Source organism: Cherax quadricarinatus, chromosome 93 (genome assembly GCF_038502225.1).
Source record: "Cherax quadricarinatus isolate ZL_2023a chromosome 93, ASM3850222v1, whole genome shotgun sequence".
Lineage (NCBI taxonomy): Eukaryota > Metazoa > Arthropoda > Malacostraca > Decapoda > Parastacidae > Cherax > Cherax quadricarinatus.
Genome location: NC_091384.1, coordinates 3,174,265 through 3,200,858, shown reverse-complemented (window position 1 = coordinate 3,200,858; position 26,594 = coordinate 3,174,265). Strand labels below are relative to the sequence as shown.

At 41.7% G+C, this 26,594-nt stretch overlaps 1 protein-coding gene across 2 annotated transcripts; it reads right to left on the bottom strand.

The window, feature by feature from the left end:
• Nucleotides 1–313: 313 nt before the first annotated feature.
• LOC128703376 (alpha-1,6-mannosyl-glycoprotein 2-beta-N-acetylglucosaminyltransferase) lies at nucleotides 314–26,594 on the bottom strand. 2 transcript variants are annotated; one of them, XM_053798000.2, is made up of 10 exons: nucleotides 26,521–26,594; nucleotides 20,528–20,736; nucleotides 17,077–17,238; nucleotides 13,779–13,922; nucleotides 11,862–11,959; nucleotides 10,049–10,150; nucleotides 8,806–9,004; nucleotides 7,018–7,232; nucleotides 5,649–5,778; nucleotides 314–4,265 (listed from the first exon to the last, which is right to left on the bottom strand). In XM_053798000.2, exons 2-10 carry the CDS (start codon nucleotides 20,720–20,722, stop codon nucleotides 4,089–4,091), a joined length of 1,422 nt encoding a protein of 473 aa, XP_053653975.1. In that variant the 5' UTR covers nucleotides 20,723–20,736; nucleotides 26,521–26,594; the 3' UTR covers nucleotides 314–4,088. The 2 variants fall into 2 exon arrangements, with proteins under 2 accessions (XP_053653975.1, XP_053653974.1); XM_053797999.2 differs by lacking the exon at nucleotides 26,521–26,594 and adding an exon at nucleotides 25,113–25,321.

The following is a 26,594-nucleotide window of genomic DNA, read 5'->3' as shown; positions in this document are numbered from 1 at the left end:
GGGGAATGTATGAGAGTATAGTTTTACCAACGCTCTTATATGGGTGTGAAGCGTGGGTGATGAATGTTGCAGCGAGGAGAAGGCTGGAGGCAGTGGAGATGTCATGTCTGAGGGCAATGTGTGGTGTGAATATAATGCAGAGAATTCGTAGTTTGGAAGTTAGGAGGAGGTGCGGGATTACCAAAACTGTTGTCCAGAGGGCTGAGGAAGGGTTGTTGAGGTGGTTCGGACATGTAGAGAGAATGGAGCGAAACAGAATGACTTCAAGAGTGTATCAGTCTGTAGTGGAAGGAAGGCGGGGTAGGGGTCGGCCTAGGAAGGGTTGGAGGGAGGGGGTAAAGGAGGTTTTGTGTGCGAGGGGCTTGGACTTCCAGCAGGCATGCGTGAGCGTGTTTGATAGGAGTGAATGGAGACAAATGGTTTTTAATACTTGACGTGCTGTTGGAGTGTGAGCAAGGTAACATTTATGAAGGGATTCAGGGAAACCGGCGGGCCGGACTTGAGTCCTGGAGATGGGAAGTACAGTGCCTGCACTCTGAAGGAGGGGTGTTAATGTTGCAGTTTAAAAACTGTAGTGTAAAGCACCCTTCTGGCAAGACAGTGATGGAGTGAATGATGGTGAAAGTTTTTCTTTTTCGGGCCACCCTGCCTTGGTGGGAATCGGCCGGTGTGATAATAAAATAAAATAATAATGTTGGAGTGTGAGCAGGGTAATATTTAGTGAAGGGATTCAGGGAAACCGGTTATTTTCTTATAGTCGGACTTGAGTCCTGGATATGTTGTGTATCTTTATACGTATATGCTTCTAAACTGTTGTATTCTGAGCACCTCTGCAAAAGCAGTGATAATGTGTGAGTGTGGTGAAAGTGTTGAATGATGATGAAAGTATTTTCTTTTTGGGGATTTTCTTTCTTTTTTGGGTCACTCTGCCTCGGTGGGAGACGGCCGACTTGTTGAAAAAAAAAAAAAAAAAAAAAAATTAACCAGAGGCATATTAGCAACCAGCATAAAATATTAAGTGCATCCCTGACAGGAAGAATGAATTCCACAATTTATCACTCCCGTTAAACGTAAATCTTCTGACATTATGTTATGTAGAAATGACTGAAAAATTAGTAGTATAGGAAAATGAAAATTCTCCTCATTAATAATTTAAAAAAAGAAAAATTATGCCCTTATATCAGGAAAACAGTAATTTCTCCCATTTTATTCCATAAAGCAAATTTTTTCTACTGTATCAATGATAGGATATAGCAACAAGTGTTTTAATAAGATAATACACAGTTTATGGCATTTTACTGCAGAGACATTTTATCCAGCAGGAACTACCAGTCGATGAAGTCTCTGGTGGTCAAAACATCTCAATAAACTGGCATAAACCACATGTTGTCTTATTCACATGCCTTAATGTGCCTGGTGCGACTAATATAAGTTTATATTATGTACAGTGGTGCTATTTGGAAATGGGTAAATAAGGTAGCTTGGTCCCTCACCTGAACGACTCTCTACCTCCCTAAGAGGGTGGCAAAGATAAGTCACCAACTGATTCACCTGAACGACTCTCTACCTCCCTAAGAGGGTGGCAAAGGTAAGTCACCAATTGATTCACCTGAACGACTCTCTACCTCCCTAAGAGGGTGGCAAAGATAAGTCACCAACTGATTCACCTGAACGACTCTCTACCTCCCTAAGAGGGTGGCAAAGATAAGTCACCAACTGATTCACCTGAACGACTCTCTACCTCCCTAAGAGGGTGGCAAAGGTAAGTCACCAACTGATTCACCTGAACGACTCTCTACCTCCCTAAGAGGGTGGCAAAGGTAAGTCACCAACTGATTCACCTGAACGACTCTCTACCTCCCTAAGAGGGTGGCAAAGGTAAGTCACCAATTGATTCACCTGAACGACTCTCTACCTCCCTAAGAGGGTGGCAAAGGTAAGTCACCAACTGATTCACCAGAACGACTCTACCTCCCTAAGGTCAGCAATGATACGTTGCCAATTGATTCTGCTTCCTTCTTCACGACGAAACAGTAATGAAAAACTATTCTGATTTGAGCAGTGGTTTTGATTATATATATTTACTCTTGCTTTTGTAATTTTTCAAAAATTGTGTATTATCATAAGAACATAAGAAAGAAGGAACACTGCAGCAGGTCTACTGGCCTATGCGAGGCAGGTCCAAGTTACCTCCCGGCTTAAACCAATGACCCACCTAGCCAGGTCACAGCACATCCACTTAAGGAAGGAGCACAGCATCAGACCTATTATCATAATCCTTGCACGTCCAATCATCAAATACACAACCCGAATATTGATGCTGGTTGAGCCACGGAATGGGTGGAGGGTTGAACCCACAGAAAGACCCACTTGCTGTAGGTTTAAACCGCATCTTTGTTTGCAGTTGCATTAGGATTTTGTGAAGATATTGATGCTGAGTATCATGTAAAATGAGGATAGACTGACAGTGAATGCATTATAATAAATAAAACGTTCGTAAGTAGCAACGTTCAAAATACAAAGTGTATCATACAAGTCATACAACAGGAAACAACAATCAACATCATGCAACTCGTACAACAGGAAACAACATCATCCTTATACAATAGGGAACAACAATCATCCTCATACAATAGGGAACAACTTTCATCCTCATACAAAAGGGAACAACAATCATCCTCATTCAACAGGGAAGACAATCAACCTCATACAAATCATGCAACAGAGAACAATCATCCTCATACAATAGGGAACAACAATCATCCTCATACAACAGGGAAACAATCAACCTTATACAAATCATACAACAGGGAACAACAATCAACCAGTCCTTATGCTGCTCACAGAATAGGTAAAGACATGCACACAGCAAGCTTTTAATAACAACAATGTGTTGTGTAAAACTCAATCACAAAAATTGGCTAAAACTTCACAAAATCAATCGTTGCCATAACAAGGCTCTGTATGTATGCCCTGAGATCCATCCTGTCACCATATTACCCTCGTAACTAATACTCCTGCGTCACACTGTTATGTCCATGACATACTCTTATTTCTTACGGCTGTGAGATCCCGTAAATACTATACAGTACTTACATATCAAATAAATTTTATATACAATATTTTAACAATAATAATACTGAAATGTACGATATTTAAGTTAATCTAGATTAGGTAGATCATGTACTAGCACCAACCAAATTTAGTTAATAATACATGTCAAGATTTTTTTTTTTTTTTGTATATAAAATTCTTTTGATAAAATGTTAGCTCTCAGCTACCTGTAAGTAATATTTCACTTGCCAGACATATGTAACAATGTGCTTAACAATATGCAAACAGACAAAATTATTTACAGACATTATTTCTTAGTCCTCAGCAGGATCTGAACCTGCAAACTTGGCATCAGAGTACGCAGTACTTTATCCACATCTGGAGTCTAGCTTGTGGATAAAGTACTGTGTACTCTGATGCCGAGTTTGCAGGTTCAAATCCTATTGTGGACCGAGAGATAATGTACGTAAACAACATATCTTAGAAGAACAACAATAAGCTCAAATTTTTTTAATACGTATATGAATATTGCCTTTAAGGGGTTAGTAACCCCTCTTCTGTATAAATTATTAAATGTAAAAAGAGGGAAAACTTTTGTCTCTTCTTTTTCAGATCAGCCTGCCTTGGAGGGAGACGGCCAGCGTTTTGAAAAAAAAAATATTGCCTTGCGCCCTTGGGAGAGTCTATGTTTTATAATTCAACATTCACATTTACATTACATCTTTTTACAGGTGTGAATACCTAAACGAAAAAAATAATGCCAGTTTCTACATTTTTCACATTTTCTCGCAAGTGACCAATGGACGACCCCCTTAATGAGGACTATATTCAGTACAAAAAAGCTACCTTGAACCTCTTCCTCGCAGGGTTGAATAATTAAATTTTCACATATACTGTCGTGACTTACATTTGAGTAGAAACAGTTGTTCACAAAGAGCTATGAGTTGTACAATTCTGATGGAGCTTGGCTCAAGGTTAACTTGACTAATAATCTGCCTTGTCTAAGTTAATATACAAAATTTACAATACCACAATCAAGACCCACTTCTGACTAGTGTACTGCTGTTTATTGAGCTATTACTGACCAGTGAACCCGTAACAACGAGGGTATTTATTATGCTAATGTCCAGAGACGTTGACATGCTGAAGGAACGACATAGGGCGTGATCGCGTTTGTCGCCCCAACCACCATTACCTTTATGCTTCTTAACCTGAAAAAAGAAAAGGTGTGTTACCAGCATTCACTTTCCTGCTCATAGCAAAGCATACAAAACAAATATTAGCTAGCAGCAGCCCATACTGTAGAATAAACTTCATTGGAATGTTTTCAGTTAGGAGAGCCCTGCACGTACTGCACCCTCTTTTTGGTGTTACACGTTCTCACTGGTTTCAAACTGAACCATTGTTCATTATCCAGTGGGTGGAATAATGACTCTAATGAGAGTCAAAGAACACATGGAACACCGAAAAGAGGTGCTGTATTTGTGGGGTCCTCCTGTATTAAAAAAAGCCGTTTCCTACCAAAGAAAAATTCCGCCCCTTCACTCATTCAATCACTGTCTTGCCAAAAGCGTGCTGACATCAAGTTCTAAGTGTCCTCCAAAATGCAATATCCTTCGCCTCTCTTAAAAAGGAAATGTCTTAATAAAAGCTTGTTCTGCTACATATTTGAGTTTAGAGGCTTGAGCATCTAGCAGGCTTGTGGGTGAGTTTTAACAGGAGTGAATGGAGACAAGTGGTTTTTAATGGATGTGCTGTTGGAGTGTGAGCAAAGTAACTTATGAAAAGATTCAGGGAAACCAGTCAGCCGAATTTGATCCCTGGAGGTGGAGAGTACAGCACCTGCACCCTGAAGGAAGGATGGGGATGTTGTGGTTGGAGAGTAACATTAATTATGTCAGCACACTTCTGGAAAAACAAAGATAGAATAAATGATGGTGAATAAGCTTTCTTCTTTGGGTTACACTACCCTGGTGGACATGACCACTAGCATAAAAAAAAAAACAATCATAAGAAATATGGAAAGCAAAAGCATGATCACCTGTTGCTTGTCTTCCCACTATTTTCTCTTTCTTTAATTATCACACAGCTCAGCAACCACCAGGCAATAAAACCTGATGGAAGAGTTATGATGCAGAGTAGAAATATTGCCATTATTAGAAGACTGAAATAAATGGGATGAAACAGTGATGTTTAGAAGTGCTTGAGTTATATTAATTGAAAGCCGTGTTGCTGACAAATTGCTACTCAGCCAAAAAATTATGTAAAGTAGCAGGCTGTTGTTGGGGCCCCAGGTGGGATGAAAGCTGGCTATGTTTTCCTTTTTAACACACAGCAGTCTCCCCCCCCAAAAAAAAAAGAAAAAAAATCACCATCATTCATTTATTTGCCAACTCGCCAAAAGTGTGACGACATCACAGTCTGGACGACTCTCCAAGTCCAAGTCGGACCGAAACGTCGTCGTAAGCTTCTCTCTTTTATGTGCAGGTTATTTGTGTATCGTTCCAGTCACGGTATTGTGCCTTTTTGTTATTTAAAAAAAATAACTTACAGCATACAACACTGTTTCACTGTATGAAATTAATAAATGATACCTTCTTTGGAGGAGTGTGCACGACCACAAGTTGCCGTGGAAAGAGTGTACGTTGACCAGCTTGCAATGCTCGATGTACCTTGACGAGAACAGCACGGGAACTGCAATCCTTTTTTTTATGGTGCACACCACTGAGGAAAAAAAAAATCACATTAAAAGCCATTTACTGAAACTACAGCACAAATAATAGCTCTGCTCCTGCAACAAGCAACATGAAATCACATCATCTTCTTTCAAGAAACCGGCCATATCTCACCGAAGCAGGGTGACCCAAAAAGAAAAACAAAAGTTTATCTTTTTAACTTTAGTAACGTATACAGGAGAAGGAGTTACTAGCCCCTTGCTCCCGGTATTTTAGTCGCCCTTACAACATGCATGGCTTACGGAGGAAGAATTCTGTTCCACTTCCCCATGGAGAATAATATTGCATATAGGTAATTTTTTAACACACCAGCCATCTCCCGCTGAAGCAGGGTGACCTGAAAAGAAAAACAAAAGTTTTTCTTCTTACATTCAGTAATTTATACAGGAGAAGGTGTTACTAGCCCCATGCTCTCGGCATTTTAACTGCCTTTTACAACACGTATGGCAATATCTGTAAATTTTTTAACTCTATTCCTTCATTTAGAAGGAATTGATTTGAGTGGGACTTGCACATGAGTTAATAGGGTTGCTAAAGCTTATTCCTTGGGCTGGGCAAATATTTTTGTTAGTCGTTTTGGGTTGAGAAGAACCTTCCTAGTATGGGCCAGTAAGCCTGCTGCAGTGTTCCTCCTTCATGTTTCCACCAATGTAGGGCAACTCAGAGAAAGAAATATATTCAACATCATTCAATTGCTGTCTTCTAAGAGATGTACGTATATCACAACTAAAACAACTGGAATTATTAACTAGCTTTTTCAGGGCTTTATAAAAACGACTTCTAAACTTTAACACGATGACAAGGGTAGGTAAACATTCATGAAGTGATTTTCTTGCTCACAATAATTGACAGATAACCGAGAGTTGCATGGTATGGTTAATTTATTTATACAATAGGAAGGTTAGTATAGGCACCATTGTGACCACAAATGCGAGTTTTTACAGACAAATCTCCCGCCAGAGTAGTAATGAAATGTTATTTAATAAATGCAAAACAAAATACTGAAGAATACAACATAAGGCAACTCACGAAATTGTAAAAACACGATTGCAAGCAAACCAAGGTATGGGTGGGGTTTCGAACCCATGTCCTGAAGTTCTACATCTCACTCACCATGGGTTCACACCCCACCCATTCCGTGGCTCGTCAATACGAGGAAGAACATGAGCTAAGCACACCGTTTTCAATTCGCATAATCAATGACTACATGATACAGTTCTTGGCTTACCATTCTCCAATGTGGAAGACTCGCGGTGCACGGAGTACTAGGGTGTGGAGCTTCTGCGCGAGACAGGCGTTGCTCACATGTAGCAGCGACCAGTCCCAGTTGTAGTCGTCGTGGTCGCAAAACTTCTCACTGCAAGCTTTGATTTGTTGCCACACACTTTGGTTGAAGGCGAACCCCATGTTGTGCTTCGATGACACCCACTGTGTTACCTCAACCTGCAATATTCTTATATTGTGCAACAAGGACACCCACTGATTTACTTCAACCTGCAATATTCTTATACTGTGCAACAAGGACACCCACTGAGTTACTTCAACCTGCAATATTCTTACATTGTGCAACAAGGACACCCACAGAGTTACTTCAACCTGCAATATTCTTACATTGTGCAACAAGGACACCCACAGAGTTACTTCAACCTGCAATATTCTTACATTGTGCAACAAGGACACCCACAGAGTTACTTCAACCTGCAATATTCTTATATTGTGCAACAAGGACACCCACTGAGTTACTTCGACCTGCAATAATTTTTTTTTTTAACACATCGGCCATTTACCACCAAGGCAGGGTGACCCAAAAAGAAAAGCTCAAAAAGAAAGTAAAAAACTCTCATCATCATCTAACACTTTCACCATCACTCACACATAATCACTGTATGCAGCACCAATTTGGAACCCACACCTGGTCAAGCACATCAAGACATTAAAGAAAGCACAAAGGTTTGCAACAAGGCTAGTTCAGGAGCTCAGGGGAATGTTGTATGAAGAAAGGTTGAGGGAAATCGGACTGATGACACTGGAGGACAGGAGGGTCAGGGGAGACATGATAATGACATACAAAATACTGCGTGGAATAGATAAGGTGGACAGAGACAGGATGTTCCAGAGATGGGACACAGAAACAATGGGTCACAATTGGAAGTTGAAGACTCAGATGAGTCACAGGGATGTTAGGAAGTATTTCTTCAGTCATAGGGTTGTCAGGAAGTGGAACAGCCTAGCAAGTGATGTAGTGGAGGCAGGAACCATACATAGCTTTAAGACAAGGTATGACAAAGCTCAGGCAGCAGAGAGAGAGAGAGAGAGAGGACCTAGTAGCAGTCAGCGAAGAGGCGGGACCAGGAGCTGAGTCTTGATCCCTGCAACCACAATTAGGTGAGTACTGTCTTTGCAGAAGTGCTCAGATATGACAGTTTAGAAGTCCCTCCAAACTGCCAATATCCCAAACCCCTCCTTTAAAGTGCAGGCATTGTACCTCCCATTTCCAGGACTCAAGTCCGGCTAACCAGTTTCCATGAATCCCTTCATAAAATATTACCCTTCTCAAGTTATTTGCATATAAAACAACAGTATAATGGATGATTGTTTCACACATTCATAATGCAGCTCAACGATTAAAAAATGACTGCTTAACTTCCCAGTTTGTAAACCTTCACGCATGTAACTTGAGGCGTCTGCAAGCTGGAAACCTCCCACAGAAACCCTAATGGCAATATCTAATTAGATCTTCTTCTCAAAACTCATGAAACTGTAAAAACACGACTGAGAAGGAACCATGCAACGGGTGGGGTTTGAAACCATGGCTAGCGAGTCATAAAATTCATAGGCCAGCCACTGGGCCAGCTGGCTTCAATAAGATTCATCCAACTAGGTATATTTCTATACACCATAGGGAGGTTAGCATGGGCCACCACTGTGACCACAAATGAAAGCTTTTACAAATGAATCTCACTTGCCACGAGTTCAAACCCTACCCATTCCATGGTTTCTGCCTGTCAAACACTACCTTTTTAGCATCAGTGTGGAAGTTGTAATTCTTGAGATAGTTTCCCAACGTAATGAGCGAACACTTGCTGCAGGCGCGAGGGATGGCGGCCGCCAGAAGTCGCAACATGTGCAAGAAGTCCTCAGCAACATAGTGGTCCTCCTCCAAGAACAGAACTAACCCTGTGTGGTTCTTAAGAATCCACACATCATCAAAAATCCTGAAATTTTTATTCAATGTTATTTGTAGGCAACCAGGAATACAAAACAAAAGTAAGACCATTGGGTAAAAGGACACAAGTATAAATAATGTGACATTTTATTGTGGCAATGTTTCGCTCTCCAGGAGTTTTGTCAAGCTTCCCACCGAGGCAAGGTAACCCAAAAAGAAAGAAAAACCCAAAAATAAAGAAAAATCTTTTGTCCTCATTCAACATTTTCACCATCACTCATACATAATCAGTCTTTGCACAGGCACTCAGATATGACAGTTTAGACATCCCTTCAAACTGCCAATATCCTAAACCCCTGCTTCAAAGTGCAGGCACTGTACTTCCCATTTCCAGGACTCAAGTCTGGCTAACTGGTTTCCCTGAATCCCTTCACAAAATATTACCCTGCTCACACTCCAACAGTTTATCAGGTCCCAAAAACCATTTGTCTCCATTCCTTCCTATCTAACAAGCTCATGCATGCTTGCTGTAAGTCCAAGCCCCTCGCCCACAAAACCTCCTTTATCCCCTCCCTCCAACCTTTTCGGGGACAACCCCTACCCCGCTTTTCTTCCCCAATAGATTTACATGCTCTCCAAGTCATTCTACCTTGTTCCATTCTCTCTAAATGACCGAACCATCTCAACAGCCCTCTAATACTTTTAGTAACTCCACACCTCCTAATTTTCTTATTATATTTAGTAATTTATACATTAGAAGGAGTTACTAGCACCTTGCTGCCAGTATTTTAGTAATTTATACAAGATATTCAGGGAAACCAGTTGGCTGGACTTGAATCCTGGAGATGGGAAGTACAGTGCTGGCATTCTGAAGGAGGTGTGGGGATACTTGCAATTTTGAACTGTAGTATCAATGCCCCTCTGGCTAGACAGTGATGGAGTAAGTGATGGCGATGGTGTTTCTTCCTTTTTTTTTGGCTACCCCACCTTGGTTGGAAAATGGTCAGTGTGTTAAAAAATGACATATCCATTATATATATCCGTTAATAGTTGCCAAGATCATGGCCACCACAGACAATAATATTCTACTCACTTGTTGGCTTTCCACCACCAGTGATGTTTAGTTTGTGTGAAGCGAGCCTCTCGGTAATGCTTATACAGGTCTGGCGTACCAACACATTTACTCTCTGCAGCTCTGAAAATAGAGACATAAAAAAAGGTAAATAATCATATTAGAGCAATGAGTAATCCACACTTTAGTCCTATGGGTTAAAATAACGGAATAACCCCATTACAAAGTGATGCAACAAATATTTTCAGTCAAGTCGGAATATGGTTGTGACCCGACAAGTGATTATGAAAGACACGTCTAGCAAATAGAAATCTTCTTTTATTAAAATCCATAAGTATTCCAGGACCCCAATACAGGGGTTCAAGAACCCAATCAGGGCACATAAATTGACATTGCCTCTAGCCAATAAGGGTACTGTCTGTAATCCTCAAGCACCAATCAGAGAGTCCTACTCCTTCCCAAGGGAAGGGAGGAGTCAAGACATGAAGCAGTGTAGTTCAAGACTTACGAGACAGTGGTTTCAATTTTTATACAAACTGCTCATACGTAGGAATAATGACTGGATGCACTTTCAAAAACTCATAAAAATCAATGAAAATTATGACAAAAGTCATAAGAGCAAAATGGTCTTATAAAAGGTTAATTTATAACACAAAAGAAGAGCATCCAAATCCCTCCAGTATTTGGATGACTGAAAACCTCAGTTAACATTTTACCTGAAAGAGATTTTATCAAGTACTATAAGAGAATATATGTCAATACATGAAGCAGTTGGCAGGCAATAGTACTGTCGGGTACACATCCACACTCGCGTCTCCCTTGTCGGAGTTCATAGGTTCCAGCCTGAAGCCTTAAGCCCAATATTGAACTGGTTAGCTAGACTCGAGTCCTGGAAATGGGAGGTACAATGCCTGCACTTTACAGGAGGGGTTTGGGATATTGGCAGTTTGGAGGGACTTCTAAATTGTCGTACCTGAGCGCCTCTGCAAAGACAGTGATTATGTATGAGTGAGGTGAAAGTATTTTTCTTTTTTCGGAATTTCTTTCTTTTTGGGTCACTCTGCCTAGGTGGGAGACGAAGAACATGTTAAAAAAAAAAATATGAAGCAGTGTAGTGTTTTTATTTATTATTATCACACTGGCGGATTCCCACCAAGGCAGGGTGGCCCGAAAAAGAAAAACTTTCACCATCATTCACTCCATCACTGTCTTGCCAGAAGGGTGCTTTACACTACAGTTTTTAAACTGCAACATTAACACCCCTCCTTCAGAGTGCAGGCACTGTACTTCCCATCTCCAGGACTCAAGTCCGGCCTGCCGGTTTCCCTGAATCCCTTCATAAATGTAGTGGCAGTGTAGTGGTAGTGGTCAAACTAGTAATAGTAGTAGTAGTTGTGGTAAGATCCACTTGAGGAAGCAGGTCAACTATGAAGTGGGTTAATGCAGTATTATTACATTCACTGGGCGTTCTAAACCCATAGGGGTCACACAGCACCCAGGAAGAACGGAAGGCATTTAAGCTTGATTGAAGGAATTAGAACACAAGTCCAATTCCTTGGATCAAAAGTCTTATTTCTGGAGGACGTTTTTTTTTTAGTTTTCTTGGTTTTATATGTACTCACCTATTTGTGGTTGCAGGGGTCAAGTCTTAACTCCTGGACCCAAGTTTTAACTTGTATGTTGTGTTGTGTGTACACGTGCATGTGCAGTTTGTGTGAGTTTTGTGTGCACATTTTGTGTGCATGAGTGCACACAAAATGCATGCAGGCATGTTTCGTGTGTATGCATTTTGTGTTCAACTGCCTTACTAGGTTACTGATCCACCATTACTCACTCCTCTGGCTTCGTGTCCCTTGGACAGTCTCCGGGCGATTCTCCAGGGAAGCTGTTTGGGTGCGTCTGCAGAGAATGAGGGTAGAAAATCTGCATAACCTACCGAAAAGAAAATCACGTTTAACATTATGACTCACGAAATCATCATAAAGCGACTGCAAACAGACCAGGAAAAGGGTGGGGTTTCAAACCCATGGCAAGCAAGTCGTGAGTTTTATGACTCACCTGCCATTGGTTCAAACCCCACCCGTTCCCTGGTTTATTTTGAACAATGTTTGAATTATTAAATCTGACAGTACTGCGTCTTTTAAAAATTATATTAATGCTGGTTCTTTCTCTTTTTTTAATACATATGAATTTATAATTTACGTCATAAACACCTGCCAGCAGGTTCCAAAACTGGCCTGTAAGCAATAGAATTAATCTGCCTGAAATGCTTATGACTGTTAGCGGCTTTGTTTGTGCATGACAAACCACTGGACCCCCGGTTTACGATATTATTTCAGCCCAGAAGTATGTTCAGGTGCCAGTACTGAATGAATTTGTTCCCAGAAGGAATACTGTGAATTAGATTAGTCCATTTCAGACCCCCAAACATACACATACAAACGCACTTACAAAAATACACTTACATAACTGGTCGCATTGGGAGCTGATCGTAAAGCAGGGGTCCACTGTACTTTATTACACGTAAACTACACATTGTACTGTGCAAAGCAATAAAGAATTTGATTTGATTTTATAATTGGATAATTCCTAACATATCCAGGATCGTACCTGTGTACATCTAAGTTATACCTAAAGTATACCTAAATTATACCAAAATTATTCCTTAATTATACATGCAGAGAAGATCAGACAAGTCTTAATTCTGTGAATTAACCACTACAGTACAGTATTTTAACTAATGTGTACAGAGGGGATCAGGAGTCTAACCATATAAATTAACCACAATGGTCTAATAATACACAAAGGAACAGACAGAAGCCTAACCACTATAGTGCTATATCTAATGAATACACAAAATTACAGCAAGGAGCCTAGCTCTATTAACTAAGCACTATTGTTATATACACAGAAAGAAATACAGTGGACCCCCGGTTTACGATATTATTTCATTCCAGAAGTATGTTCAGGTGCCATTACTGAACGAATTTGTTCCCATAAGGAACATTGTGAATTAGATTAGTCCATTTCAGACCCCCAAACATACAAGTACAAACGCATTTACATAAATACACTTACATAATTGGTCGCATTGGGAGCTGATCGTAAAGCAGGGGTCCACCGTATACAGTGTGACCCCCATATCAGCTGTTTCAGTTATCCGCAGTTTGCTGTGGCCAGAAAATAACCTTTAATTTTGCTTAATAATGGCACCAAAATGCAAAAGTATCGATGGTGAAAGCTCTTCAAAGCCTAAGAGAAGCCCATCAGTGAAAGTGAGAGAATTGTTTCACTTATTGTGCATAATTTGTCAATTAAACTTTATAATATGTCTACCTGGAGGGCATTCCGGGGATCAACGCCCCCGCGTCCCAGTCCACGACCAGGCCTCCCAGTGGATCAGGGCCTGATCAACGAGGCTGTTACTGCTAGCCGCACGCAATCCAATGTATGAACCACAGCCCGGCTGATCTGGTACCGTCTCATACATAGGATTCGCTACTATCCATGGTTTCGGTATCCACGGCAGGTCGTTGGAATGTATCCCCCAAAGATACAGGGAGGTCCCATTGTATTTAGCTTAAAAGTGATTTCTTAAATACAAACTAAAATTTTTATAAATCTTAAAGGTCTATTCAAGCATCTTCAGCTCGGACAAAATCACTGTCTGATCCTCTGAGTGCACAAAAAATACACAAGGTCAAGAAAAAAGCCACAAAACGAAGATGTACAAATAACACGACCATCTCACCTTACAAAAGTCAATAGTCGTGATCAACTGATTGATGTCCTCATCAAAATAATCATGCGAAAATATCAGAAGCACAGAATCAATGTCTCGGGCCTGGGCAAGAGAGACAATTAAATGCCGTAAATACTCCAGCCTATTGTGCACCTGAAACGGAAAAAATTCCTAAGTACATAAATGAAAAATTAATTAAATTATAGAATAAAACAGGCACAATACTGTGACTGAAACAATACATAAATAATCTTCACATAGCAGACTTGGAACTCATGACGTTTTGGTCCAACTCAGACCATTAACTATTAAAGTAGGTTGGAATAGCTTGCAGCTTCTTAGGGCATTTATAATAATACTAATATTAGAATAATAATCATCTTTATTTCTACAAGCACATGTACATATATATAGAAAACCCCTTGTTATGCAAAGCAAATTGGGCAAATTAGATCAATTTTGTCGCAGGATGCAACCCACACCAGTCAACTAACACCCAGGTATCCATTTTACTGATGGGTGAACACTGGACAGCAGATATCTTAAGGAAACATCCAAATGTTTTCCAGCTGCACTGGGGATCAACCCAGAGACCCCAGTGTGTGAGTTGAGTGCACCAGCGATACCTTATTGATATACAAGGCATTTATTGAATGATGGTGAAAGTGTTTCTTTCTTTTTTGGGTCACCCTACCTCGACAGGAGACAACCAGCATGTTAAAAAAAATTAAAATTTTGGTGAAAAATCAGCCACTATCATCAGGATTCATTTCTGGACTATGATATAACACTGTAAACCCTCCACATAATGGACTAACTGTAAGAGTGAATGGCCAGTAATAGCAATTGTGGTCAATATTCCCTCTCCTAGCACTGGACGGCCAGGCTCGATATGGCGTATGCTGTCAGTGGCCCTGAAACTCCAACAGAAGGAGGAGGAGGAAGAGGAAGAGGAAGAAGAGGAAGAGGAAGAGGAAGAGGAAGAGGAAGAGGAAGAAGAGGAAGAGGAAGAGGAAGAGGAGGAGGAGGAGGAGGAGGAGGAGGAGGAGGAGGAGGAGGAGGAGGAGGAGGAGGAGGAGGAGGAGAGGAGGAGGAGTAGGAGGAGGAGAAGGGGAAGGAGAAGGAGGAGGAGAAGGAGGAGGAGGAGGAGGAGAGGGAGGAGGAGAGGGAGGAGGAGAAGGAGGAGGAGAAGGAGGAGGAGAAGGAGGAGGAGAAGGAGGAGGAGAAGGAGGAGGAGAAGGAGGAGGAAAAGGAGGAGGAAAAGGAGGAGGAAAAGGAGGAGGAAAAGGAGGAGGAAAAGGAGGAGGAGGAGGAGGAGGAGGAGGAGGAGGAGGAGGAGGAGAAGGAGGAGGAGAAGGAGGAGGAGGAGGAGGAGAGGGAGGAGGAGAGGGAGGAGGAGAAGGAGGAGAAGGAGGAGGAGAAGGAGGAGAAGGAGGAGGAGAAGGAGGAGGAGAAGGAGGAGGAGAAGGAGGAGGAGAAGGAGGAGGAGAAGGAGGAGGAGAAGGAGGAGGAGGAGAAGGAGGAGGAGAAGGAGGAGAAGGAGGAGGAGAAGGAGGAGGAGAAGGAGGAGGAGAAGGAGGAGGAGGAGGAGGAGAGGGAGGAGGAGAGGGAGGAGGAGAAGGAGGAGAAGGAGGAGGAGAAGGAGGAGAAGGAGGAGGAGAAGGAGGAGGAGAAGGAGGAGGAGAAGGAGGAGGAGAAGGAGGAGGAGAAGGAGGAGGAGAAGGAGGAGGAGGAGAAGGAGGAGGAAAAGGAGGAGAAGGAGGAGGAAAAGGAGGAGGAAAAGGAGGAGGAAAAGGAGGAGGAAAAGGAGGAGGAAAAGGAGGAGGAGGAGGAGGAGGAGGAGGAGGAGGAGGAGGAGGAGGAGGAGGAGGAGGAGGAGGAGGAGGAGGAGGAGGAGAAGGAGGAGGAGAAGGAGGAGGAGGAGGAGGAGGAGGAGGAGTAGGAGGAGGAGAAGGAGGAGAAGGAGGAGGAGAAGGAGGAGAAGGAGGAGGAGAAGGAGGAGGAGAAGGAGGAGGAGAAGGAGGAGGAGAAGGAGGAGGAGAAGGAGGAGGAGAAGGAGGACGAGGAGAAGGAGGAGGAGAAGGAGGAGAAGGAGGAGGAGAAGGAGGAGGAGAAGGAGGAGGAGAAGGAGGAGGAGAAGGAGGAGGAGAAGGAGGAGAAGGAGAAGGAGGAGAAGGAGAAGGAGGAGAAGGAGAAGAAGAAGATTGTTTTACTCTGACTAACATGCTCACACATGTCTGCTGCATGTCCATTCCCCTTGTACACAATCTCCTTTACCCCCCTCCCTCCATCCCTTCCTAGGATGACCCCTACCCCTCCTCCCCTCCCCACCTTTCGTAAATCTTATGATGGTTGGTAGTAACACATACCTTAAAAGACACCAAAACCATAGTAGCGCATTTTTTTTTTTTTTTGCAGGAGCTATAACCCTTAAACTGTCCAAACGTAGATCTACGTTTTTTCAACATTTGAAACTATGTAAAAAAAGTAATCTACTTTTCTTTTTTTACATTTGAAAAAGTGTAAAAAAAACTTTGATCTACGTTTTTTTTGTTATATTTGAAAATACGTATATGTAAAAAAAACATAAGATCTACTTTTGGAACACTACGCATGTGAATGTAGATCTGCTTGGGCAGTTTAAGGGTTAATATGCATAATATTTACAAGAGCCAGCATGTAAGCTGCTTTCTTTTACATATAGTTAGTAAGAAAGTACAGTGGAACCTCAAAAATCGAACTGCTCCCAACACTACCAATTACGTAACTGTATTTTTGTAAGTGCTTTTATAAGTGTATTTTTAAGGGTCTGAAATGGACTAATCTAATTTACATTATTCCTGATGGGAATAAACTCATTCGGTAAAGGCACTCGAACAGACTTCTGGACCGAAGAAAGTTCGATATTTGAGGTTCCACTGTACATATACACAAATAACCCGCACATAGAAGAGAGGAGCTTACGACGACGTTTCGATCCGACTTGGACCATTTACAAAGTCACACTAACAAGAAGTGTATTTGTGTATCGTTCCAGTCACGGTATTGTGCCTTTTTTTTTGTTATTTAGTAAGCTTATCCAGGTATACATAAATACAGTTACATACATAGATTATCATACATAGCAGCACATATGTAGAGAACCTGGGATAGTCCAAAAAAAGTCAAACAAAGTGACTTATTTCCACTGGGGTTTACATGTTTATTACAGTATATGTTTATTACGTGTTTATTACATGTAAACTACATTTTGTATACTGCAAAAAGAAATAAAGTTGTTTGCTTGTTTGTTTTATATAATACAAACCTGAACAGCTATAACAATAGTATCAGGTTGTACCGGACCAAACAATTCTTCGTTCAAAACAGTTTCGTTGCCACTGCGGAGTTGGATCTGCTCCTGTATCTCCAATATTTGCTCTGGGGTTAGTTTGGGGGCAGTGGAGGAACTAGAGGGTTGTGTCTTGGACTGAAAAAAAAATCAATTTTTATATTTTGATATTGGAAATGGTAATGCATACTTAATTTGCATCAGGTACCTGGAATGTCACTTTTTATGTATGGTGAGGTTCACGTTTCTGAACCCCAGTGAGATTCATGTACAGTGGACCCCCGCATAACGATTACCTCCAAATGCGACCAATTATGTAAGTGTATTTATGTAAGTGCGTTTGTACGTGTATGTTTGGGGGTCTGAAATGGACTAATCTACTTCACAATATTCCTTATGGGAACAAATTCGGTCAGTACTGGCACCTGAACATACTTCTGGAATGAAAAAATATCGTTAACCGGGGGTCCACTGTATTCACCCTAAACTCAGTAATGACATTAATCAACGAAGATTTATGTAGACAGATTAAATTTTAAGTAAGGCAAAGCATTCTCAAAATCCTGATGAAGTTCAACACTAAAATCTCCTCTTCCCCCAAAAAAAAATCAGATTATCAGACTGAATGCACTCTTTCAGGAGAGAAAACAATGGAGTGGAAATTTTAAGGCAGGTACAATACAACATTGAAATAAAAATCTTGTTAGTGAAGCCTTGAGTAAAATGCCGAGCTCAAATTTTTAAGGAGGAAATAATAAATGCATTGTACAATTGTCAAAAACAATTACGGTGGACCCCCGGTTAACGATAATTTTTCACTCCAGAAGTATGTTCAGGTGCCAGTACTGACCGAATTTGTTCCCATAAGAAATATTGTGAAGTAGATTAGTCCATTTCAGACCCCCAAACATACACGTACAAATGCACTTACATAAATACACTTACATAAATGGTCACATGCGAAGGTAATCGTTATGCGGGGGTCCACTGTACAATGATACCCGAGTTTCATACAGCTCCCAACTCGAACAATTATGTAAGTGTATTATTGTAAGTGTTTTTGTAAGTGTACTTTTGGGGGTCTGAAACAGACTGATCTAATTTATATTATTCCTTAGGGGAACAAATCCGTTCAGTAACGGCACTTGAACAGCCTTCTGGAACGAATTATGTACGAAACTCGGGGTACCACTGTACAAGACTTAGCTTCAACACTTGGAGAGTATAACTGGTATACAATACTGACAAGTTGATGTGCAACAATTTGGTATCTTAATGTCAAAACTTTTGCCTGTGTGTCAAACTTCTTCAGACAAACAAAGGTTATTATAACACTGAAGACAGTACAAGTGGAAAGGTAACTTTAAGGTGATTGCTTCCTCTGCCCTCATACAAGGTAGTCAGTCTCTATGCCTAAAAATGAGGCACGAGATTTATGTATTTATTGAGTTAGAAGTGAGATGGAGATGATGCAACTCTTGATAACACAATTGCAAACAAACTTGGCCAGCTGGCCAAGTGGTTAATGTACTGTCCTGGAGTTTCAGAACTAACTTGCCATGAGTTCAAATCCCACCCATTCTGTGATTTTTCCTGGATACGAAACCACAGGTGAGCAGGAACTATTAGTGGATGTCAAAAATACTATACAGTTGTTAGAAATAGAATTTGAAACACAGAAAACAAAAAATCAAGAATAGTCTATATAAAATTGAAGCATTGGTGGTGAATGCTGCAGCAAGGGAAAGGCTGAAGGCAGTGTAGGTGTCATGTCCGAGGGAATAAGCTTATACTTCCAAGGGCCTTTCCTTAGTTACAGTTCACTAGCATTAAAAATTTGAAGCTAATCAGACGAGGTATTCTGAATCTATAAACAAAAACCTTGGGAGAAAAAAATTCTCTTAACCCTTTGACTGTCGCGGCCGTACATATACGTCTTACGAGGTACCATGTTTGACGTATATTTACTTATAAATTCTAGCGGCTTCAAATCAAGCAGGAGAAAGCTGGTAGGCCCACATGTGAGAGAATGAGACTGTGTGGTTAGTGTGCACCATATAAAAAAAATCCTGGAGCACGCAGTGCATAATGAGAAAAAAAACTCCGACCGTTTTTTTTAATTAAAATGCCAATTTTGTGGTCTATTTTCGTATTGTATTTATGGTTGTATTCTCGTTTTCTTGGTCTCATTTGATAGAATGGAAAACATATTATAGAAATAGAGGTGATTTTGATTGATTTTACTATAAAAAGAACCTAGTAATGGAGCTCAAAGTAGGGGAAATGTTTGATTTTTGCCAATGTTCAAAAGTAAACAAATGATGCCATTGTCCAGTAAATGTCCAACTAGCCATTCCAATATGCAGTCATGAATGGGTTATGTTATTTATACAATTATTACAATATTGCAGTAGTCTGCATAATAGTAAGTCTTCTATTTTTTGTTTGAATAAAAATTCAAAATAGAAAGCAAGAGTAATATCAGAGGGGCCTGGAGATGTGACTGATGAGCAAAGAAAATGTTATTTTAGAGCCAGGAATGTCTGCACTGTTCATTCTGGACCTTATTTTGAAATTGTCATATTTTTAATTTTTCGTGAAATTGGCCAAATTGCAAATTTCTGACCACATTATTAGGTAGTTGAAATCGGTAAGTGGGCAGTTTCTTGTACTCAATCGATAGAAAAAATGGAGTTCTAATGAAATAGCTATGAGTTTGGGCGATTGGAACAATGGAATTAGCCGAAAATAGGGCTCAAAGTGGGCGAAATCACCGATTTGTAAACAGCGCCGAGGTCGTTAACTTCGCGAGAGCGTAATTCCGTCAGTTTTCCATCAAATTTCGTTTTTTTGGTGTCATTACAATCGGGAAAAGATTCTCTATCATTTCATAAGAAAAAATTATTATTTTTTTTTTTTTAAATTTTGCGACACCAGGAGACACCTCAGGATTGGGGGTTGCGGCAGTCAAAGGGTTAACCATTTAAAAGTATCCCTTCAGGGATACTTTTAAAGGCTTGGTTATAGATATGTAAAATACATGCAAATCTATCAATTATTATTGCATTCATAGAGGGGAGCCCTAGACACATAGGGGTTACACAGCAACTTAGGGAATGGAAGGTATTCAGGCTTGATTAAAGGAATTGAAGCACAGGTATAATTCCTAAGATCAAGAGCCCCTCACCATTACAAAGGAACCTGGATGGAAAAATTGACACAAGTGCGGCACAAAGCGATTCTTTATTCACAAAAGGATCATATTATACTGCATCTATTTTTCCACAGTCTCGGTATTTTATAAATTTTATCTACCGAGGAACCTTCCTCGAGAGGAGCAGGTCTATTAACAGGGCAGTGATTCTTAGTGCAGGAAAAAGCCATACCTAACCTGGTATTTGAAATGTAATACAAAATCCAGTTGCACCTTTAGGAATTTTGAAGTAGGACTTCGCTGGAAGCTGAGCGCCGGGTCCAGCTCGGGAGTTTCTCGGGCACTACCTCCGAAGGTCGACTGTGGGTCGTGTGGTAGTGGAGGGAGTGCAAGTTGTAGCCAGGCTACACACAGCAGTACTACTACACCCACCACCCGTACTGCTCGGGCCCACCCTCCACCACGCATCACCAACCACACTCCTGAAAATAAATTAGGCATTAATTACAAGTACAGGTGTTTCCTCGCTTTACAACGGTTTGACTTGCCGTATTTCAACTTTACGCTCGTGCAATGTACTGTAAAACAACTTTTTCTGTACAGTACCTTTGCCTTTGATATACCTTTCATGAGTTTCAAGAGTCTTATTACTCCAGGAGCCCAGCCATGGGCCAAGCTCGTCTGGTGTTAGCCTGGTCAAGCAGGCTGTTGCTGCTGGTGGCCCACTGGTGGCTAAAGCTCTCGCTTCACACAGCGAGTGTCCGGGTTCGATTCCCGGTGAGGGTAGAAACATTGAGCGTGTTTCTTTACACCGGCTGTCTACGTTCCCCATCAGTAAGATGCGTACCTGGGAGTTAGTTAGCTGGTGTGAGTTGCATCCTGGGACAAAACTGACATAATTTGCGGGAAATGCTCAGCATAACAAGCGGCTTTCTATGTAGTGGTATGTCACTGATGTCAGCTATGGTCTGTATACATTATCCACTTTCCTCCTGAAGACATCTACACTTGTTCCAGCAGTGTTTCTGATATCTTCTGTTCAGACGCTGAACAATCTGGAGCCACGAATGTTAATACAGAGTTCTGTACATTACCTGATAGGATAACCTTGTATCCAGTTATTAAGTTTTCAATACTTATATTTACTGTAATTATTTAATTATTTCGTGACAATAGTTATTTATTTACCATGTATTCTCAACTTACGATGGGTTCATCGGTTTATGACCCCATCGTAAGTCGAGCAGCACCTACAGTAACACTCCATATAATGAACTATTAAAAGTGTATTATCCAGTGTACATTATATAGGAATAATGTTAAAAACAATAAAACAAAACCATTTAAGTGATTTATAGTAAAAACTTAATATAGCACTGTATACAGTTTACAAATACACTGCAAACAAGCCAGTCACAGCAAACAAGCCAGTCACAGCAAACAAGCCAGTCACTGCAAACAAGCCAGTCACAGCAAACAAGCCAGTCACAGCAAACAAGCCAGTCACAGCAAACAAGCCAGTCACAGCAAACAAGCCAGTCACAGCAAACAAGCCAGTCACAGCAAACAAGCCAGTCACAGCAAACAAGCCAGTCACAGCAAACAAGCCAGTCACAGCAAACAAGAGCCAGTCACTGCAAACAAGAGCCAGTCACAGCAAACAAGAGCCAGTCACAGCAAACAAGAGCCAGTCACAGCAAACAAGAGCCAGTCACTGCAAACAAGAGCCAGTCACTACAAACAAGAGCCAGTCACTGCAAACAATAGCCAGTCACAGCAAACAAGCCAGTCACAGCAAACAAGAGCCAGTCACTGCAAAGAAGAGCCAGTCACAGTAAACAAGCCAGTCACAGCAAACAAGAGCCAGTCACTGCAAACAAGAGCCAGTCACTGCAAACAAGAGCCAGTCACAGCAAACAAGAGCCAGTCACAGCAAACAATCCAGTCACAGCAAACAAGCCAGTCACAGCAAACAAGAGCCAGACACAACAAGAGCCAGACACAACAAACAAGAGCCAGACACAACAAGAGCCAGACACAACAAACAAGAGCCAGACACAACAAGAGCCAGACACAACAAGAGCCAGACACAACAAACAAGAACCAGACACAACAAGAGCCAGACACAACAAGAGCCAGATACAAGAGCCAGACACAACAAACAAGAGCCAGACACAACAAACAAGAGCCAGACACAACAAACAAGAGCCAGACACAACAAACAAGAGCCAGACAACAAACAAGAGCCAGACACAACAAACAAGAGCCAGACACAACAAACAAGAACCAGACACAACAAGAGCCAGACACAACAAGAGCCAGATACAAGAGCCAGACACAACAAACAAGAGCCAGACACAACAAACAAGAGCCAGACACAACAAACAAGAGCCAGACACAACAAACAAGAGCCAGACAACAAACAAGAGCCAGACAACAAACAAGAGCCAGACACAACAAACAAGAGCCAGACACAACAAACAAGAGCCAGACACAACAAACAAGAGCCAGACACAACAAACAAAAGCCAGACACAACAAGAGCCAGACACAACAAGAGCCAGACACAACAAACAAGAACCAGACACAACAAGAACCAGACACAACAAACAAGAACCAGACACAACAAACAAGAGCCAGACACAACAAACAAGAGCCGGACACAACAAACAAGAGCCAGACACAACAAACAAGAGCCAGACACAACAAACAAGAGCCAGACACAACAAACAAGAGCCAAACACAACAAACAAGAGCCAGACACAACAAACAAGAGCCAGACACAAACAAGAACCAGACACAACAAGAGCCAGACACAACAAACAAGAGCCAGACACAACAAGAGCCAGACACAACAAACAAGAGCCAGACACAACAAACAAGAACCAGACAACAAACAAGAGCCAGACACAACAAACAAGAGCCAGACACAACAAACAAGAGCCAGACACAACAAACAAGAGCCAGACACAACAAGAGCCAGACACAACAAACAAGAGCCAGACACAACAAGAGCCAGACACGACAAACAAGAGCCAGACACAACAAACAAGAACCAGACACAACAAACAAGAGCCAGACACAACAAACAAGAGCCAGACACAACAAGAGCCAGACACAACAAACAAGAGCCAGACACAACAAACAAGAGCCAGACACAACAAGAGCCAGACACAACAAACAAGAGCCAGACACAACAAGAGCCAGACACAAACAAGAGCCAGACACAACAAACAAGAGCCAGACACAACAAACAAGAGCCAGACACAACAAGAGCCAGACACAACAAACAAGAGACAGACACAACAAGAGCCAGACACAACAAACAAGAGCCAGACACAACAAACAAGAGCCAGACACAACAAGAGCCAGACACAACAAACAAGAGCCAGACACAACAAGAGCCAGACACAACAAACAAGAGCCAGACACAACAAACAAGAGCCAGACACAACAAACAAGAGCCAGACACAAACAAGAGCCAGACACAACAAACAAGAGCCAGACACAACAAACAAGAGCCAGACACAACAAACAAGAGCCAGACACAACAAACAAGAGCCAGACACAACAAACAAGAGCCAGACACAAGAGCCAGACACAACAAACAAGAGCCAGACACAAGAGCCAGACACAACAAGAGCCAGACACAACAAACAAGAGCCAGACACAAGAGCCAGACATAACAAGAGCCAGACACAACAAGAGCCAGACACAACAAGAGCCAGACACAACAAACAAGAGCCAGACACAACAAACAAGAGCCAGACACAACAAGAGCCAGACACAACAAGAGCCAGACACAACAAACAAGAGCCAGACACAAGAGCCAGACATAACAAGAGCCAGACACAACAAGAGCCAGACACAACAAACAAGAGCCAGACACAACAAACAAGAGCCAGACACAAGAGCCAGACATAACAAGAGCCAGACACAACAAGAGCCAGACACAACAAGAGCCAGACACAACAAACAAGAGCCAGACACAACAAACAAGAGCCAGACACAACAAACAAGAGCCAGACACAACAAACAAGAGCCAGACACAACAAACAAGAGCCAGACACAACAAGAGCCAGACACAACAAGAGCCAGACACAACAAACAAGAGCCAGACACAAGAGCCAGACATAACAAGAGCCAGACACAACAAGAGCCAGACACAACAAGAGCCAGACACAACAAACAAGAGCCAGACACAACAAACAAGAGCCAGACACAAGAGCCAGACATAACAAGAGCCAGACACAACAAGAGCCAGACACAACAAGAGCCAGACACAACAAACAAGAGCCAGACACAACAAACAAGAGCCAGACACAACAAACAAGAGCCAGACACAACAAACAAGAGCCAGACACAACAAGAGCCAGACACAACAAGAGCCAGACACAACAAACAAGAGCCAGACACAAGAGCCAGACATAACAAGAGCCAGACACAACAAGAGCCAGACACAACAAGAGCCAGACACAACAAACAAGAGCCAGACACAACAAACAAGAGCCAGACACAAGAGCCAGACATAACAAGAGCCAGACACAACAAGAGCCAGACACAACAAGAGCCAGACACAACAAGAGCCAGATACAAGAGCCAGACACAACAAACAAGAGCCAGACACAACAAACAAGAGCCAGACACAACAAACAAGAGCCAGACACAACAAGAGCCAGACATAACAAGAGCCAGACACAACAAGAGCCAGACACAACAAGAGCCAGACACAACAAACAAGAGCCAGACACAACAAGAGCCAGACACAACAAGAGCCAGACACAACAAACAAGAGCCAGACACAACAAGAGCCAGACACAACAAACAAGAGCCAGACACAACAAGAGCCAGACACCCACCTCAGTACACATGTGAAGACACACACACACAAGTGGTACACATGTGTACACGCTCCAGGTGTACATGACTGGCGTGTGTACCACTCATCACCACTGATATTACTACGTGGGGGATAATATTAGTACGTGGGGGGTAATATTAGTGCCGCTGGTGGGGTAATATCAGGTTAAATAAGGTGTAATAACCAGGGCGACCCTCCCTCTCCCCCCTCAACGTAAACAACACTAATAATATCTCTAATTTATTTAGCTCTATTTCTACTTATTTATCCTTGTTAATACATAAATTATTTACTGATAATTTGTGTTGGTATTTTTGTGTAAAGCGCTAAAGCTTTATGGGTTGTAATTAATATTTTAGGCTCGATCCTCTTTTTTTTTACTCTCTCTTTCTCTCTCTCCTTTTCTTTATTTACCATTATTAATAGATAAATTATTTACTCTTAAATAGTGTCAGTATTTTATATAAAGCACTAAACCCCTATGGGTCACTGAAGAATATTTTAGGCTCGATACCCCGGCCTCTATATATCTTCATTTAATCTCATTAATACATAAATTATTTACTGTTCATTAGCATTGTTATATATAAATGAAGCACTAAACCCCTGTGGGCGATTTAAAAAAATGTTTCAGGCTCGATCCTCCGTCTTCTCTCTCTCTCTCTCTCTCTCTCTCTCTCTCTCTCTCTCTCTCTCTCTCTCTCTCTCTCTCTCTCTCTCTCTCTCTCTCTCTCTCTCTCTCTCTCTCTCTCTCTCTCTCTCTCTCTCTCTCTCTCTCTCTCTCCCTATTTAACCTTATTAACAAGTAAATTCTTTTACTCTTAATTAATATTTTATTTTAAATAAAGCACTAAACTCGTGTGGTCTCCCAGGTCCCGTGGCCTGGTGGCAAAAGCTCTCCCTGCACACGGTGAGTGTCTGGGTTCGATTCCCGGCGAGGGTATCGGCAGTCTTAGCAAGAAATGCTTCTCCCTGTGCAATAACACACACACACACACACACACACACACACACACACACACACACACACACACAAGAGCGGGGCCAGGAGCTAAGACTCGACCCCTGCAACCACAAATAGGTGAGTACAAATAGGTGAGCACACACACACACACACACACACACACACACACATACACACACACGCTCAGGAAGCATAGAGAGGGAGAGGACCTAGTAGCGATCAGTGAAGAGGCGGGGCCAGGAGCTGAGTCTCGACCTATGCAACCACAATTAGGTGAGTACACACAATTCCAATATACCTTTCGTCCCCTTCGTCAGCTGCAAGTAAGTCCCCTTGTCTGGCTTTTTATGGGTTATTATACATAAGCAGTACATGTCTATACATATGTTGCTATGTATGATAATCTATGTAACTGTATTTGTGTATACCTGAATAAACTTACTGTATGGCAGTTGTAGTTAAAGAGAGGCGTAGAGAGAGAGAGAGAGAGAGTATGCTAATGTAAGGAAGCTGTGG